The 17,693-nt window shown below is 43.7% G+C and overlaps 1 protein-coding gene across 4 annotated transcripts; it reads right to left on the bottom strand.

Annotated features, from left to right (window-relative positions):
• Positions 1-8,483: 8,483 nt before the first annotated feature.
• On the bottom strand, positions 8,484-15,749 carry LOC139836090 (uncharacterized). 4 transcript variants are annotated; one of them, XM_071826334.1, is made up of 8 exons: positions 15,574-15,749; positions 14,457-14,706; positions 13,521-13,644; positions 12,548-12,891; positions 10,729-12,439; positions 9,082-9,350; positions 8,850-8,923; positions 8,484-8,760 (listed from the first exon to the last, which is right to left on the bottom strand). In XM_071826334.1, the coding sequence occupies exons 1-7, from the start codon at positions 15,657-15,659 to the stop codon at positions 8,864-8,866; spliced, it is 2,844 nt and encodes a 947-aa protein (XP_071682435.1). In that variant the 5' UTR covers positions 15,660-15,749; the 3' UTR covers positions 8,484-8,760; positions 8,850-8,863. The 4 variants fall into 4 exon arrangements, with proteins under 4 accessions (XP_071682435.1, XP_071682437.1, XP_071682433.1 ...); XM_071826336.1 differs by having other exon boundaries at positions 9,100-9,350; positions 15,574-15,748; XM_071826332.1 differs by having other exon boundaries at positions 8,484-8,923.
• Between the last annotated feature and the right edge of the window lie 1,944 nt (positions 15,750-17,693).

The following is a 17,693-nucleotide window of genomic DNA, read 5'->3' as shown; positions in this document are numbered from 1 at the left end:
TTTACGGTTTGGTTATGAGAAAAAAAAACTTTGAAATTGGATAATAAGTTGAGCATAGTAAATCTAGGAATAGTGTCTGCTATGTCATCTTGCACATCACTACATGATGTTTGTCCAACTGAGTGGCTTGGATCGGACCACCGAGGAACATTGACAGTCAATCCTTAGCTTTTCATTATTCACGGAAATAGTGGCGAACAATTGGCGGCTATAACTCAGCCAAGCTGTGAGTATTCAATTCCATGATAATGATTCTTTAACGGCACCGATGTTGAATCACCGTATAAACACTGTGTTGTCCTGGTGTTGGCAACATCCAAATTGTGAGTGAGAATACGAAGATAAAGATGGTCAAAGCGTGGCCATGAGCAGTCGCTGCCGGCACCGGAGGCTGAACAGGCGAGGGGCAGTCTCGTCACGACAGGTTATTTCAGTTTCCCCGGTGCCGTTGGAAAGGTAAAGGTAACCGAGCCGCAGCGGATAAGCCGCTGGCGCGTGGGCCGGCTCCCGGTCTCAAGGATGGAACTCGCGCGCCCTGGCACCTACTGCTTTCGCTTTCCGTTGCGCGACACGTGGGGTGGGGATGCCGCGCTGCCGACACACCCACGTTGCGTCGCGTCGCGTCGGGTCGAACCAGCAAACCGTCCGCAAGTGTTCCGTGACGACGACGACGAGCCGAGCCCGAAACCGGCGGCCGGTCCGCGCTGCCCACGCGGAACGCGCCGTGCCACTGCCACCGTATCGGCGACCACGCGTGCGGTACACTTCCGCTCGACTACCTCGGCCGTCCACTCACTATCCACACCACACGTATGTGTGACTCGCTCGCCATCGATCCTGGGCTTTGCCCCGTCTTCGTCCGCTAGATCCGTAGATCGTGTTCCGTGACACGTAGATCATCAGAGTTTGAAATCCAGATTTCACACTTTCAAGATCTTTGCTACAGTAGTATTGTTTCCGTTGCTTGGTAGCGACTCGCGCCAATTTTAAGATCTGTTTGATCAGTTTGTTAGACTTAGATTCTGGGAGGTGTCCATCTGATTTGTTTGTGAAGAGAGAAGAGAAAAGTAATTCTAATTCTTCTCAACCTCCAGTGATTGTTGATCTATTAAAGTAGAGTTTAAGAGATGACGTCCATATGGTGGTTAAAGCTGGAGGTTTGCTTGCAAGTGATCGATGAGCATTTCTATGCTTCACAGATATTCATGAAAAAAGGAATATTATAATGCATTCCGTTGTTCTTGTTTTGAGGACGCCGAGCCTGGTACGATACTTGGAAGGCACGGGAGATGTTTATGGAAAATAAGTAGAGAGAAAAATATTTTGCGATGTTTGCTTTGAACCATATTAGTTGTATGAGATTGAAACTATTGTGTCCTCTCAACTTGTAATGTCGTGGACCTACCATTTTCTACCAAGTTGTTTATGTCGTGAACATATTATTTTTCTCTCATTTTGTGTAATAATTCGATGAATTTGCTTCTAGTTGACATGCATCTCAAGTACGACACTATATTTTCTTGAAATATTACGCATTTTATGATATCCATAAATCAACTTTCTGCTCGTATAGATGGGAACACATAACGAAAGTACATACTATAATTTCTATATCACTATCGCATTCTAGTGGTATTACATACTTTTTTTTTTATCTTACCAATGATAAAATAAGCTAAGACAAGATAAGCTTAAAAGAACGTTACTGCACTTTCTTTGGGGCATCAAAGCCTAAGTTGTTTTCGCAGAAGCCAACCGAAAATAACTGGGCCATGATATGGTCACAATTTGACAATCCAGTCAGCAATCCCACTAGTATTTTGAAAAAAAAAAAGCCAAGTAAAATAGTTACACTAACAACTTGTACAAAGCAACGAGGTTATATAATTTTTTTGGGTTTATTCTTAATCACCAATGTTTATTTGTACAACAAATGTTCCTAATTTAGCACTCGTCATATTGTTCTATGGAAATAAGTAGTAATACTTATCTAAAAATCAATTTTTTTTATAAGCCCCTTTTTGTAAACACCTTGCATTAAAGATGGAGTTATGGGCTCTCATTTCCTTTTCTCGTTCTCTCTCTTCCCTCATTCCTTGAGAGCCCACATGTCCTTTCCGACTCATCTCATCCTCCTCTCCGGCGGCCTAACCAATCGGGCACGATGGGGGAGAGGAGGCCAGTGTTTTTCTTTATAGTTGTAGCAGTAGGAAAAGGGTTAGCTTGTATCTAGATTTAGGTTTTAGCCATGTGGAGAGTGGTGAGATGCCGAGGCGTGTGAGCTGCTTTCGGTGGTTTGTGGCGGCGGCTGAGGGTTTAGGGTTTAGCTAGCAAAAATAAATATTTGTCGCCATGCTTGACATGTAGAAATTCGAAGAAATCAGAAAACAGGATGAAGTGAAAAACCTAGGATGCTGGGCACAGGCCGGCCCACGTGCAGTCGCGCCGGGATGCAATGAAGCCGTTGCAGTTGCCAGGGGCAATCTGGTCAGAGAGGAGGCAGCACAGCACCGTAGGGCAACTTCATAAATTTAATTTTCGCGTATAGAAAAACCCAGTGGATAAAGAAAGAAGCTGGCGTGTGGGCCCGCGCAGCTTTCGCTTTCCGTGCACTGCGCCAGCCACGTGGGGCCGCCCCGCTGCCGACACCCGCTCCCCGCATGTCGCGTCCGATCGAGTAGCCGTCTCTCTCTCTCCTGGCCACGGCGCGCGTGACGACGAGCCCGAAACGGCTTGTACGCGCATCCGCTCCATCCTGACCGCTCGTTTCCGCCTCCCACCTGTCCTTTGTTTTATAGTAGTCAGCAATTAAGGAGCACTCCTCCATCAATCCGTCCTGTCTGTCCTCCCTATACCTGATGTTCACTTGTATCTGCTCCTGATTCTGGATTTCTAACTGAGCTGCACGTTCGTTAATGGCATAGGTAGGTAAGATGCTCGATTCGATTGACGCAAAGCCCAGGGCTTCTCATTCCCAAGAAAAATGTAAGAGCTCTAGAGTCGAAACCTCTCTCAAATCGAGTTGAATCGAGCCGTTTGGAAAACTTTGTTACTTGGTGTTGTATTTGAAGACGTCGCTGCCAAGTCCCGCGTCCCATTTAGAGACCCAAAACTAATAAAGATGCACAATTTTTTTATTCAAATTTGATTATATTTTACAAGTTTAAATGAAAACGACTAGATTATCTAACCCTAGCCTACTGGCCGTCTGGTGGTGCGTTCGACGGTCCCGTCCCGTCGTCGCCACCCCTACGGTGCTGCTCGTGCGTCGTGCACCGCCTCTCCGTACGGAGCGTGGCAAGAAGACGCCGATGCTCGTTCGCCTTGTCGTCGCCTACCCTCCGCAGCTGCTCCTACTGGAGGGAGAGTTCGACCCCACAACGAGCGCCCGCTGCTCCAGCTCGTTCGCACGACGGCGCCGCTGCAGCTGCTTTGCACGCTGCCGCTTGCCCATCTCCTCTACCCGACATAGGCATGTCTCTTCCGCTGTGGCGACGTCGAACACCGATATGGTGGCCGCTTGCGCCGCCTCCTCGCACGCTTTGTTGTCCGCCAGCTCCAGGTCGACGTCGAATTCCGGTGGTGGTGGAGATGGAGGTGGAGACGGTCGTGGAGGCTTCATCATTGGGTAGGTGGTGCGCAGGTGACATGGCATGTGTTGCGGCTGAGAAATTGATGTGGAGTCCATTGAGCGGAGGAGGCCTTTTATAGGAGCCGACAACACGAGAAGAGGCGGGAAGAGGCCGGAAGCCACGGGAAGAAAGTGCGGGAACGCGCGGTGGCGTACGAACGGCGGCGACACATGGAGGAGGCGCAAAGACGCGTCGGGGAGACGCAGCGCCAACGAGACGTCTTGCTTGCCCCTCCGTCACTATTAAGGCAAATTGTGACCCTTTGTTCGTGTGTCAATGACGCGTCAGATCCGCCACTCCCCGCCTCGATTCACGCTCTCTCCGGCGCGTCCGGAGTGTCCCATGTGGAACGAGAACGGACTCGAGGCGCCGAACAACATATTGGGTCGCGTCGGATTACGAATATAAATTATTGATTCGCATTATGCCCAAGGACCTCGGCCAAAACTTCGAGTTTTAGCAAGAGATAATCTTCTCATGACGAAAATACACAATGCTTACTCAACTGGTACGGTTTCAAAATATATTACGCAATTGCAGGTATAAATATTGTGGTTTCCAAGTACCACAAAAACTAAGATGCCTTTGGAAACCGCGTTGGCTCCATACAGAGTACAGACTGGAGCCAGTGTAGAAATTCCATATAGCCTATAATTTTCGAAATCTGAAGGCTCGTCTATTATGGCAATTTAAGTCCCCGCGCTGTTGAGAGACTTGCTTCGTGTTCCGGGTTTCGCAGTAGTGATATGTAAGTGGGAGCGGGAGCACATGTGAAATTTGGAGTCTTATCTTTTAGGATGAAAACCCAATGTATGGCCTTAACTTTTAGGATGAAGTTTCTAGCCTTCCCTGGCTAGATGGCGTGTTAGATTTCAAAGTGACCTTTCGGTTCATCAGTACATCCTAAAAACCGCAGCCGTTCAACCTCTCCTTGAATGGTTACAGGTTATTTTTGTTTAGGATTTTTTCCCCTTTTTGTTTTCCTTGTTTTAGGAGCCTCCTTTTGAGCTTTTTCTTTCCCCTTTGTCCCCATGTATTTCTGATAGACTTTGTTGGTTTCTGTTTGACCGTCATATATAAATAGAAAATCTACACCGTAGGGGCTTCCCCTACGGTCCTGTTCTTCAAAAAAAAAATATATGGTCTTAACTGGTTGTGCCTGACAATGTCCTTGTTGAAGGATTGCTTTGAGAATAGGGACTATCTTCAGGGTGAAAATCTAAGATTTTTTATCGGACGACGACGGTGTTGGTGCACTGTTTCCTTCTTCGAGGCGTCGCTAGCTTTTGAAGAATCTGAAATTCAGGTGTTGTCTTGGTGGTGGATATATTGTTGTTGCTAAGGATGTGATATTGTAGCGTGACTTTTATTTCTTAGTTTTTTTTATCTTTTTTTGGCTGTGTGCATTTATAATTTCATAGGATATTACGTTGTTGCAGAGACTAGATGTAATTGGTATCTTTGAATATTAATATATTTCTTTTATCGAAAAATAGCAACTTATAAATGTAGATGACGATTATTCTCATATTGCTAGTTAGAGGAGAGCTTAGGTGGTTTATACAGTGAGCTCTTCCGCTCCCACTAAGTGAGTAAGAAGAGAATGAGTTCACGCACACTCCTCCATTACCCGCGACCTAACTCGAGTTCAACCCCATTCTGTGGAGGACTAAACTATTTTGCTGGTACAACAACTGAGTTGGAAATATGCGGGTGTGCGTGTGCATTCTTTTACCAGGTGTCTCTCTTGCGCCTACTTCATTTTTTCGCGATGCTCTCTAATCTCTTCTACCTCGGAGGCTGCGTGCATGCCGTCTGGAAGAGCAGGCCTCCATTCTCCGGCGGAGACATGGGTTAAGGATTTCGGGGAGCATCTCAACGGACGGCTCACCTCTATCTGTTGCTTTCTCGCTAGCTTATTTCCTTGATAGGCTTGGCGCCTTAGACAACACCATGAGCGACACCAACAATGATCATGGTAATGTTGCGATGGCGGCTTCCCTCAGCCACCATGAACGTATATTTCACCCTTTACCTTGCACTAGTACTGGTTTCATTTCAGATTTGTTATACGTGCTTAGTCCTACGTATATGGTTAAATGTGGTGCACGTGTAATGTTGCTTTTGGGAATTAATTCACTTGGAAATTACCTAAAAATCTAACAAATTGTAGTATGTAGTAACGTTTTTTCTGCCCTAAGCTCTATATGCTAGGCCACATCGAGTTTTGCGTGTATGCATGCATCTTCATACAATTGTATGTAGGTAAGTCTTATTATCAACTCTCTCCTGACCTCCCCTTCAAGGTGCAGCCGCACACCGTCGCTGCCATGCCGAGCCAACGGATCCCGGAACGTCGACGTCGGTCCTCCGCCACTGTTTTCATCCATGGCAGATCAGTTGCGGCCTCCATCGCCACAACTAGTGATAGACGGTGAATTTGCCAAGGAGGCCATCGAAGGCGAGCTGCCCGCACGCCGGATCAGGAGAAGACAATGCCCGACAACTAAGTTGTGCAGGGGCCCGCTCGATCTTGCTCCGATGGACCTTTGATGTGGCGTATTGCTAGCCGGCGAGGTTGCATTGGCCACGGTGGTGCCTCCATTGTCGACAGAGAAGGTCAATTTGTTGGATTTTATCAATGTTACACAGGGTGTCCCGATTTTCTACATGTATCCTCGTTTTCATTATGTTAGTATGGTTAAAGTGCTATAATAATATTTGTGGATATGCTACACAGAAATTGCTCCAATGTTACATGTGTGTTCATATAGTTTTAGATAAGTTAGAAAAAATGTTACATATATTGCAATATTTTTAAAAATGTGATGCACAAAAAAATGTTACATTCAAAAAAAAATTGGCAGCATTGAGGGGAATTTTTTGCATCATAATTTCACAACTTTCACAGACTATAGGAAAAAATATTGCAAGCCGATGCTACATACCGTCGAAAAAAAAATGCTACATCAAAATGTTTTGCTAAATCGCTCGGACTAGTGGGATTTGCTTACTTTAGTGAATCTGACTTCTAGGCAGGCAACTGATTCCTAGTGCTTGCCATTTTTTCACCCAAACTTCTTAGAATTTTATAAATGTTTTTTTTCAAAAACACGGTAATTTCTAAGGTAATTATTCCAAGAACACGTAATTTAAGGAAATATAAATTTTATTTATTATTTATCTCTCCTCTAAGCAAGCAAAAATCCTACATAGCAACTCTAAGGAAAGGTTGATGTCACCCAATTGTACGTCTCCTTAGGGCATGCCCAATGCACTACCCTTAAGGTACGGCTTCACACTTTTAGCTAGGTTTGGGTGGTCCAAAGTAGGTTCCGATGAGGAGGCAGCCCCCTCTTCAAGAAGTGGGATCTTAAGCCTTAGAAGCATGATTTTTTGGAGAGAGAAAGAAATACATAGTGTCATATTTGCGGGGTCTCTTCTCATTTTTTGACTAAAGTTATAGCTTTCATTGGAGAGATAAAATTCACCATGTTGCTTCTGACAACTTTTTTACACGAAGCATTTAGTTTTATATGCCACCATTGCTCATGCCCTTACCTAGCCTACAATCATAGGGTGAACAAAAGAATTGCAACTTTATTACAGGATTTTCCTAGAGATATTCATTCCTTTCTTTCCAAATAGGACCATTGATGATTCCATGGTCACTGCCAGAGAGATTTCCTTTCTTTCCAAATAGGGCCATGCTGCTGTTGCCAGAGAGAAAATCTCTTTCCTTCCTTGAGAACAAAGCAAAGGAGTATCACTCAAAATCTTATTCTTTCATTCAAGTTGGGACAAAAGTAGGTGAAAATAAAGGAACATCAAAGTTGCTTCCCTGCAAAAAAAAGATTTGCACTTGCCAATTATGCGGATAGCTGGAAAGATACGTGCCTCAAGCAAGCTTGTGTGCTTCGCTGGATAAAATCTGTTTTTCCCTCCTGCCACCGGTACGCGATATCATGTCGTTTTCAAGGTTGGCGTTGTCGATATATATTCATGTAGCCCACCGTAGAGGGCACATTGAAAGTGATAATGTCGCTCAGAACAAATTGCTCTTAAACATTTATACCTATGAGTACAATCATACGCTTGAAAATCCTTCTAATGATTATGCGTGCGTGTCGATCAACTGGCCAAATGATGCATCGTATGAAGAAATTTGTGGATTTTCTTTGATTAGTGGCTATCGTTTGCTCCTACGAGAGTGGTGTCTATTGGTGAGCGTCCTGTGTCCACAAATTAGACATGATCATGCATCCTACTAATAGCCCTTGATGCCAACCAGATGCTGTAACGCTTGCAGCCTCACCGCCGGCAGTCAGCCCCAACATACACATCCACCACTGTCCGCCAATGAATCTCCATTTCTTCCTTCTCCAGTTCTCCGTTGCAATACTGTAATACTAACTCTGTCCACAAAACGATGTCGCAAGTTGTCTAAATTTAAATGTACCTATACACTAAAGAGTGTGTAGAACTGTAAATACATCTAAATATCTTTATCGAAAAAAATCTGAATATAGTCAAATCTTTGGAACCTTTTATGGACAGAGAAAGTACATATCCAGTATCAGGATTCCTCTGCAGTTTCCATAGCTTGGAGCCTTGGAGTATGTGCACAAATGGACCAAAACCTACACTTGCTTGTAATATCATCCGAAAACATAGAGGTACAAACTCCCATAAAAAAGCTGTGCACATCTGAGACACTTCAGCAACTACTCACCATTCGTACAAGATTTCAGCAACTACCCATGCCGTTCTGGTATCATGTATCGTATATGATAATATGAAATGTTAAATCATGGTCACTCCAAGTAGGATGAACCAGATTGAGAAGGGGAATAACAGCAGAAATTAAATTATGGTCAAATGAGCCAAATGCTGTTCACTTGCACAAGTCCTCGACGAAATAACATAGGGTAGATACATAATTCTAGACTCGCTGAATCTCTCAGAATAGTACATATATAAACAACATAAATGGAAAACACACAGCTTGGCAAAAGGCAAACCCATCTACACTCTACAATGATGGCTAAAAGCAAAAGGCTCAACTTATTCCTCTTCTGCCGCCTGCTTGCGCTTTTTGAGCTCTTCTTGCATGTTGGGCAAACCTAGTCTTACAAATAGCAAACCGAATCCATTCAGGTTTGCATTGGCAAAACTAGTTTTGAGCTTGATTCAAGTTTAGCAGATGTATGTATGTACCAGGGGCGTTTCGATTAGCACTTGCTGTGTTTTGGCCTTTTTGGCAGCTTGTGGCTTGGTGCAACCCGATCATCCTGCAAAACAAGTGGCATGTTCAGTGCTAGAGCAGGAAATTTGCAGCATCTCAAGAGAGGTGTGCCAGGTCATTGTTTTCATGCTATTTTTTCTGGCATTGATCAGGTTGGTTTTTAGGAAAAAAACATATAGTACAAAACAAATGAAAGCCACATACTTTTGACTTAATCCCCACCTTATATAGTGACGCTGCAGAATCTGACTGCATGGCTTGAGTTTGGTCTTGCCCAAGAGACTGGACAGTCTCAAGTGCATCTAGTGTAAGCTGCCAGCCACAAAATGCTGAGCTATTTGTGATGGAACTAGAATTGATAGAGCAAGCAGCGGCAACATATCCATTTACCCATGGACAGCAACTGTTGTGATGCTTAATTGGATCAAATTCTGGAAGACTTGTTCCATAGTCATTTTCTCCATTCATTGCTCCTGATAAACAAAAGGAAAAAAAAAACATGAATAACGTATTCATATTAAGATTCAACTAACTGGGTGCAACAAAGGACATAATTCAGCATCCGAAGATTAATCTACATATAAGTATAAGTCCTATATAGGACCACAGCCTGGCAGCCGTTCATTGTAAGTATGCATGGGCGTACGTAGCGGGGGGGGGGGGGGGGGCGAGGGGGCCATGCCCCACCCAGAATATCTCAAGGTTTTTTGGTACCCCCTGGGAAAAAAAGCCCAATAAGCCCAATTCTCAATCCGTTCCAAGCCAGAGACCAGACTCACGAACGGACCAGACTCACGCGATTCACCGCTGCCCGCTGCCGCCCTGGCGCCGCCGTCGCCCGCCCCTATCCGGCTAAACCTCGACGCTCTCTGCCTCTCCGGCGGCCGTTGTCTGCCCGTCGCTGCCTGCCTGGACTCCCTCTGCCGCCGCTCTCCCTGCCGGCCGCGGCTCTCCCCGCCGGCCGCCGCTCTTCCCGCCTGCCGACGCTCTCCCCGGCCAGTCCCCGCCCACTCCCGCCGGTCGCCACACGGCCTGGTCAGCTCCAGCATTCCAGCAGTCCAGTAGCCAGCACCCAGCAGCATGTACGCGTCCGCTGCTCGCGATGAACCACGTGTTTAAGACATAAAATTGCCCCTGTTATTTAGCTATTATCTCTAATGTTAAAATTAGTAGTTTGACACTTACAAAAATGAAGTCACTTATATGTTTGAATGTTTCAGTTGTGTAGCAATGAAGAGGAATAGCTAAATTGCGTTACTTTACGTGAAACAAGAATCATAGAAGATTGCATCTTCTTCAACACCGTTGGTTGTATATGATGAAAACACCGAAGATGGTGAGCTTTTATTGGCATACCTTGATTCCGCACCTCCAGTTCAATAGTGTAAGACTTTTATTGGCGTACCTTTTCTTTAGCTAGTCTATTAAGTAAAACTGTTTTCATGTTTTGACCTATATATATTGCAATCATGCACATTTGATATATGTATTGAATTTAAATATTGACAATCCATTGTATTATTTATTGTTCATTACTTTATTTGGCAAAGGTTTTCATAATGTGGGAGACGCAAAAAAAAATTGAGGTGTGCCCCCCCTCCGATTCTTTCCTGCGTCCGCCACTGTAAGTATGGGATGCAAAACTGCTAGTGGATCAACTGTCAAGTCAACAACTTCTTCAATTATTAATGATAATTCTATTAGTATGATAAATCAATGGTCATAATGATGTGCACTTTTCAGTTCAGAAGCACCTCATATAAAATTTGATTAACATGGTTCAACAAAAGCAGGCATATGTAACATGTAAGCACGAAGAAGGCGTGGAAAATAGTTAAGATGCTGAAGTACCAAGATCATTTCCTGGATCATACTCATCCTTAGTCAGCATTTTGCCAGTCTGAGTCACTTCGTCTTTAGATAGATCGATGCCAGAATAAACTCTGGCATTGCAAGAAAGAGAATGTTGCAGGTTACTCTCCTGGCCTCTGGCATGGCTCATCTTTTCTCCACTCTCAACAGAATCAGCTTTAGTTGAACCACTGTCAACTTGGCCCACTAACCTAGAGACCACATCGTGGCTATCACCCTGAGGCTCTTCTCGGCCAACATCTTCAGGGACAAACTCATCCATCATTCCAGGCCCAGGGGCTGATTCACCAGTCTGCCCCATGGTTTCAATAAGCTCAGGAACTGGTTCTACATCTCCGACAACACTCTCAGTTTTATGTTCAGAAACCTCGACTCCATGAATTTCGGCTTCATGACTAGCACCCATTCCAACACTCCCTCCGCTAACTCCCAAGCTAAGTTGATCTCTAGCCAAAATGGGAGCTGTATCTGCATTGAGGACTTCTTCCCCTCCATTCATACTGCTCCCTCCTATATCTCTTGCATTACTGTCAGCAGCAGGATGCACAAAACTGCTCTCCTGTGCTAGGTTGCTATAGTTGAGATCCAATGTGTCACTCATTCCACCACTCCTGAGTGCACTTGAAGGCTTCTCAACATCATCACCATCACATGGCTGGTATTGAACACTATCCATTGAATTTTCCTCCGCACCATGAATAATATTCATTGCAATAACAGAAGATGCCCTCATGGAGTCTCTAGCAGATGAGTTGTGAAGGGCAGATGGACCCTCGGCTTTAGATGGCTGAATTCTATTGACATCTATATCCAGCTCAAGACTAAAATTTCTGCTGGGACCAGCTCCAGAAGAAGATGGTGGGTGGACATCAAAGAGATTAAAGCCACGATGCCTTTTGCTCCGAATATCTGAATTTTGTGCAGCATCATCAACTTCATCACCGTCACGGTCAATAACAGTCCCTTCTATGCTGTCAGCAGGCTGAAGCCTGTTTACTGGCTTATCAGCTGTGCTCCCACCTTCCTCTATATTACGCTTCCTTGAACTGGGACCACGAGATTCAAATGAGGCTGCATAGCCACCAGCCTCGCTTCCGGAAGGTTGACCGATCACCAGATCTATTCCCATTCCTCCGTTATTGAAATTTCCAAGCACTGACAGCATCCCAGAATGGGTTGGTGGCAACCCCCCTGCCATTGTCAGATTTAGGTCAACACGAGCATTTGACATTGATTTTCCCTCATCAGTACATGCTTCATCACGTCCTTCAACATTGTTCTTATCTGCTCCTTCAGCAACCCATCCATTGATCCCACTTGTAGCACTAATTCCACGTGCTAACAGAGGTTTCGTCCCTGCATCAGGTGCATCGATGTTACCCAGATTAAGATGAGCAGGACGTGGCACAGATGTAAAATCCCAGATTCTCACTGTAGCTCCACATAAGCTGCAATCCAGCAAAGGTGATCTCAAACTGCATCCAGAATCTTTCACATGTAGTTTGCCTTTCCCCTTGTCTTTTTTGACTGATGTGGAGTACGAATTTTGCTGTTGCTCAGCAAAGCGGGAAGATTTATCTGGTTCAGCCGAGGCTGCAATTTTTGCAGAGTGGGTTGAGTTTTCTTCCCAATCTTGTACATTTGGAAGCCATCTAGGTTCCCATCCACAAAGGCTAATAAGCTTCTGCGCCTAGATATATTAGATGGAAGTGACCTAGATTAAATAAAGATAAAAGTTCTGCTACGATAGTAGCAACAAAAGAGGCATCAGGAAGAGCATAAATGAAAAGAGATATACTTGAGAGTAGCTGCAGGTCTCATCTTGATGATTGACATCAATTCCTGCTGTGCCGTCTGTTTTGTAACCCAACTCCCCACACAGAATCGCAATTGATTGGGATAACACATGCACAATCTGATGATTCCGAGTGAGCTTCATACTCTCTATTGCAGAAGAGGCAATAACAGGGAGAGATATAAATTGCAACAGCCCTTCGCAGCGATCTTTAAACCCACCAAGAAGAGCTGATGGGCTGAAGTGGAGCTGCACTAGGCTATCAGCACAGCTATTCCCTCTCCAGGGACAATCATTCTGGTGTGATGCATCGAGCTGTTCGGCAAAGGCTTCTCCAGCATTTGCAACTACAGCATAACAATAACGGAAGGTTAGGTTTCATGACCAAGCATGTTTCAGATTGTGAAGAAATATGCAACCGGTACAAGATCAGATTAACTAAGTAGTACAGCCCTAAGTAACATCAACGTGCAGGAAATTGTAGGAAAGAACCCATGTGGTCATGTCTGTTGGTAATACTGAGTTCTAACTTGAATTTGTACAGCAGTAGTGAGAATCTAAACTAAACTAGCTTCTCTCAAATTCCAACGGAAGAGTTACATACATATCCTTGATCAAGAAATACACCATACAAGCAGATGTTACAGGCGAAATTTTGGTCCACGTGAAGATTTGTACTCATCAAAATAAAACTCATCCAATTCAGCTAATGGGGAAAGTATTCATAAAAAAATGAAGGCATAAGATGTCATCTGTGCACGATTTGCATAAAGCTAGCAAGCCAAAATAAAAGGCAAGCATGATAATCTGACAGAACAGAATCGTTCATAGCGACGAAAATGCATATCACTCCAAAGAGGTAAGACATATCATGGTTTACATTATGCAATATATTTGCACAAGTCAAACCTAAAACAGGACCAGTTAATTCGAAATTGAGAAAGCCTACGACAAAAATTACTGACTCAGGGCATACCTTCAGCAGGAGACCAGGATGTCAGTGCAGTAAATATAAGATGTGCGCCACATGAGTCGCATTCAATTTTGTCCATGTCAATGTTCACCCATCCCCTTTGAGCACAAGCCAGTGAACTGGCAGCCTATAATTTTGAACAAATCAGTGCTCTTCCAAACAAACTGGGATACCATTTTTCATGTAAGTACATGATTTACCCTTTAAATTTTGAGAACTTAAAATTATCCATAGGAGATAAACATATGCACGATCCTTGGAAAAAAAACATATGCATGATACTTTTCCTATAAACATCTCAAGTCCGTATGAATACGCAAATACTGTAAGCAGGAGACAGCTGCTGAAAACTAAGTTACAAAAATGTCTCATTCAGCAGCACCAAGATGGAAACAAAGAAATTTGAAGTAAACGATCACCTCTCTGCAGTCAGAATATAAACGAAAATTATCAATGCTCTACTCCCTCTATTTTTCTGTAGCTACTCGTAGCCTTGAGGTCCCTGTTTCAACACAGGCCCGCTGAGGGAACCAAGAGTGCAGTTCTTGCCTTCTTGCAATTTTCCCTTTCTTATCATATTTAAATGATTCAGAAGAGGTTAACTGACTGCAGCATGTCTATATGCGACATTTCTCATTAAGTTTCTCTCAGAATTAGTGTTTTCTAACTTCCCCGGTCTGTGCTCACAGTGGGTAAAGGAGGGAAAAAAGAGGAATATCAGGGGCACATATCCAATTCAAAAAAAATATGTTTTAGTCCGAGATTGAAATGGACAACATCATCAGTTTTATTATAATTCAATTATTCTAAATATTCACGAGAGAAGCAATTTATTCTAAACTGATATAAGTGCAAAAGGTAACACTATAAGTTCCTATTAAACACCACTCAGTTACAAAGTGACACAATTTAAGAAGAGGTCCAATAAGAGAAGAAAACCTTTGGCTTGGAAGCCCATGTTGAGGGCTTAAATGTGGCCAGTCGATGAAGTAAATCTCCTCGCTCCCATGGTCTGCATGATGATTGCGAGAAATCCATAGCAGCTCCAACAGCATTAGTACTGAGAGAAGGCTGAGCAGGAAGTGAAGCAGCCAGTGATGATGACCCCACTTTAGATAACTGCTCACTGCCTAACCAATCCATGGTAACTACATTTGTTTGTGCGGGAGGCGATGAAGGACCAGCAGAGCTGAGAAGCAAAAGGAATAGGTTTAGCGCAAACATACGATCTACAGTATGTATATCAGTAGAGTGTACTGTTTAAGAACTATAAACATAGAAGTATAGAATTACAGTTCGGCCATTTGTTCAGAAAATGATATGCCTTCCAGTTTTCGCAAGATAAAACAGCATTTCAATCTGTCCACTGTGAGTTTTTGATAGTGTAATTTTTACTTTTTCTTCTTGACGGACAAGTCACATAAGATGGAGAACTGACATGTACAACAATTGTGATCGTATTAAATCAAACAACAAGTGCAATAAACTATAGAATCCCAAAAAAGTTTACAAATTTCTATATTTGGACCTTGCAAATTTCAATGCAATCAGAACAACAAACAGTAAATATAGTCGAAGTTGATAACAGAACACTCAAACTGAACCCGGAATATAGATCAATCAACAGCGTCGGAAAGTAGCTTTGCAAAACCAGTAACGACACCAAAATTATACCGTCATAGAATGAAAGCTGCAGAAGCTGCAAACTTGGTGCCCACGTAGCCAACGCCAGACACCCCTTAACAGAAAAGTCCATTCCACCAGAAACCTAGCTCTACCAAATTCGCTGGATCGGCGAGAAGGCAAGCGCGCTAGGGTTTAGACGACGCCCTACTCCGACCTACCTACCCACCAAGCTCAAAATTTCCTAGAGTTACGAACCGAAACCCCCCAAAATCCCAAATTTTATCTGCACGGAGCACCTCACCGGCCTCCCAAAGCCGCCGGAACCTCCGATTCGTAAACTAGCACTAGCATAGAAGGGCCACAGGGCACAAACCCAACACCCAAGGTGCGATGGCAAGAACTGGTCGGAGATGGGGGTTCGGGGTCGTACCTGGCGACCGGGGTGGCGGGCGGCGAGGCCGACCGCGGCGGCGGGTCGGCGGGCGCCGCCGACGAGCTCCTGACCTCCTCCCTCATGGCTGTCGCTGTCCGCCCCGATGCGGGTTCCTTGCAGCCAGGTGAGGTACGACCGCGTCGGAGTCGAGCTCAGTGGGAGTGAATGCTGCGCGTCTTTATCATAGTGGATCGCGTTTTGTTCTGCCGGCCTGTTGGACATTGTCTGGGCCTAATGTTTGCTGTTTCACTTTCATGGGCTTAGTGCCCTATGTGGCTATGCGGCTATGCCAAGCCAGTCTTTCGAGGGATGTACCCTAAAAAAAAGTTCGACGTTTGTAGTAGTTGAGATCCCCCTTTTAAAAAAATGTAGTAGTTGAGAGATTCTAAAAAAAAAACCTAGTTGAGAGTTCTAACAAAGCAGTAGCTAAGAAACTGAGGACATGGCATTTTTACTTTTTTTTTGCGAACATAACCGAAGGATTAAGAGAAACATTAAACAGTACAAAGCACCTCAACAAAAACAAAAAATATAACGAAGTTCTTGAAATTGCATGGTGTTTTTACTCTTGGCTTCATATGATCCCTTTATTCAAATATAATATTAATATATTGAGAACTGATACTCCTTTTCTTCCGATCAAGTCACTGATTCACATGGCTCTAGACACTGTGAGTCTCTTTACTTGTTTCAACGACAAGTAGTATGTGTCGGAGGGACTAAATATTCTTTAAAAGATGTTGGGTCATATCCTACATGCTCTCTAAGTCATTTGAAGACAAATTTTTTTATGAGGCCTATGCACAAAAGAAGAGAAACATCGATGCTAAAATAAGCCTTTTCAAAGGCACTCGTTTGTTCTTTATACAGAATTCACGAAAAATATCACTTTTTTCACGAAACTTTAAGCGAGCGCGAAGAATGTGGAGATATACAGGCCACGGTAAAGGACGCATATGCACGTCTATTTTCGAGAACTGATGGAATCCCATCACATATCTGCCCATCTCTACTTTCTTTCGCAGGCTTGGACGTTTATGTTTTTTTAACTTCTAGTTTGAAGGCTTAAAATTTAAAACTGTTTAACTCATTTTTTAGAACTTTGAAATTTTTAGCTCCAAATTACTTTGTTTAATCCATATTCTCCATTCCGCGTATTAGGTTTAGACAAAATGGTGAAGGGGGTCCTACGTGGGGGCCAAACCATCTATGCTTGTCGTATTCAAGCTCCTAAATAAATAAATAAATAATGAATTAGTGCTAGGAGGAACTAGACACTAAATGATATAGTAGAAGCGGGACCTCGGCGTGAGAATTCCAGAAATTCGCTCCTGACAGGATTCGAACTCTGGTCGTTGGGATGCACCACTGCGACCTCAACCACTGGGCTATGCCCACGTCCTCAAGCTCCTAAATAATAGAAACAGAGACAATATGCGAGATGGAGAAGTGTAGGGTTTAGGGACCCCCAAGGTTCAGATTTACTGGGGAATGCTAACCTTTATAACTCATAGCAATTTAGCCACCTTTACACTACACCTATGTACTTATCACATGTTGGTATTGTCCCTTCTATAGACCCAAAGATGTCCATAGTATCAAGCATATAATATCCTTACGACTCAAGTACTAATAGTTTTATGCCTATTTCGGTGATGCTTCTATAAGATTTGAACTATTTGAGTCTAACTTCCACTACACAAGCATATGAAATATGAAATCTTTAGAAACTAAGAAGTCTTGAAAAGGGATTAAATCCTTGTATGCTCCTCCAAAGGTGAAAACCCACCTTGTCCATGACATATGGGCATAGGGGTATATATATAATTGTTTCTTCCAAGAAATGATATAAGCATTTAACTATTGTTTTTGGTCAGTGGCGGAGCTTGCCAGGAAAATTGGGGGGGGGGGGGGGGGGGAACCAGAAAAAACCATGATCTGGAGGGGGCAAAAAGCTCAAAAAATTTACTATAAACCTTTTTTTTTCTTCACTAATTTTCTAAAAGCTGGGGGGCGGTGGCCCCCCTGACTTGTACATAGCTACGCCAGTGTTTTTGGTACATAATATATCTAGATTCACCTAATAAAATGATACTTGATGTTTCAGTTGAGAACTA

Source organism: Lolium perenne, chromosome 2 (genome assembly GCF_019359855.2).
Source record: "Lolium perenne isolate Kyuss_39 chromosome 2, Kyuss_2.0, whole genome shotgun sequence".
NCBI classification, from domain to species: domain Eukaryota; kingdom Viridiplantae; phylum Streptophyta; class Magnoliopsida; order Poales; family Poaceae; genus Lolium; species Lolium perenne.
This window is presented reverse-complemented; position numbering and strand designations above follow the sequence as displayed.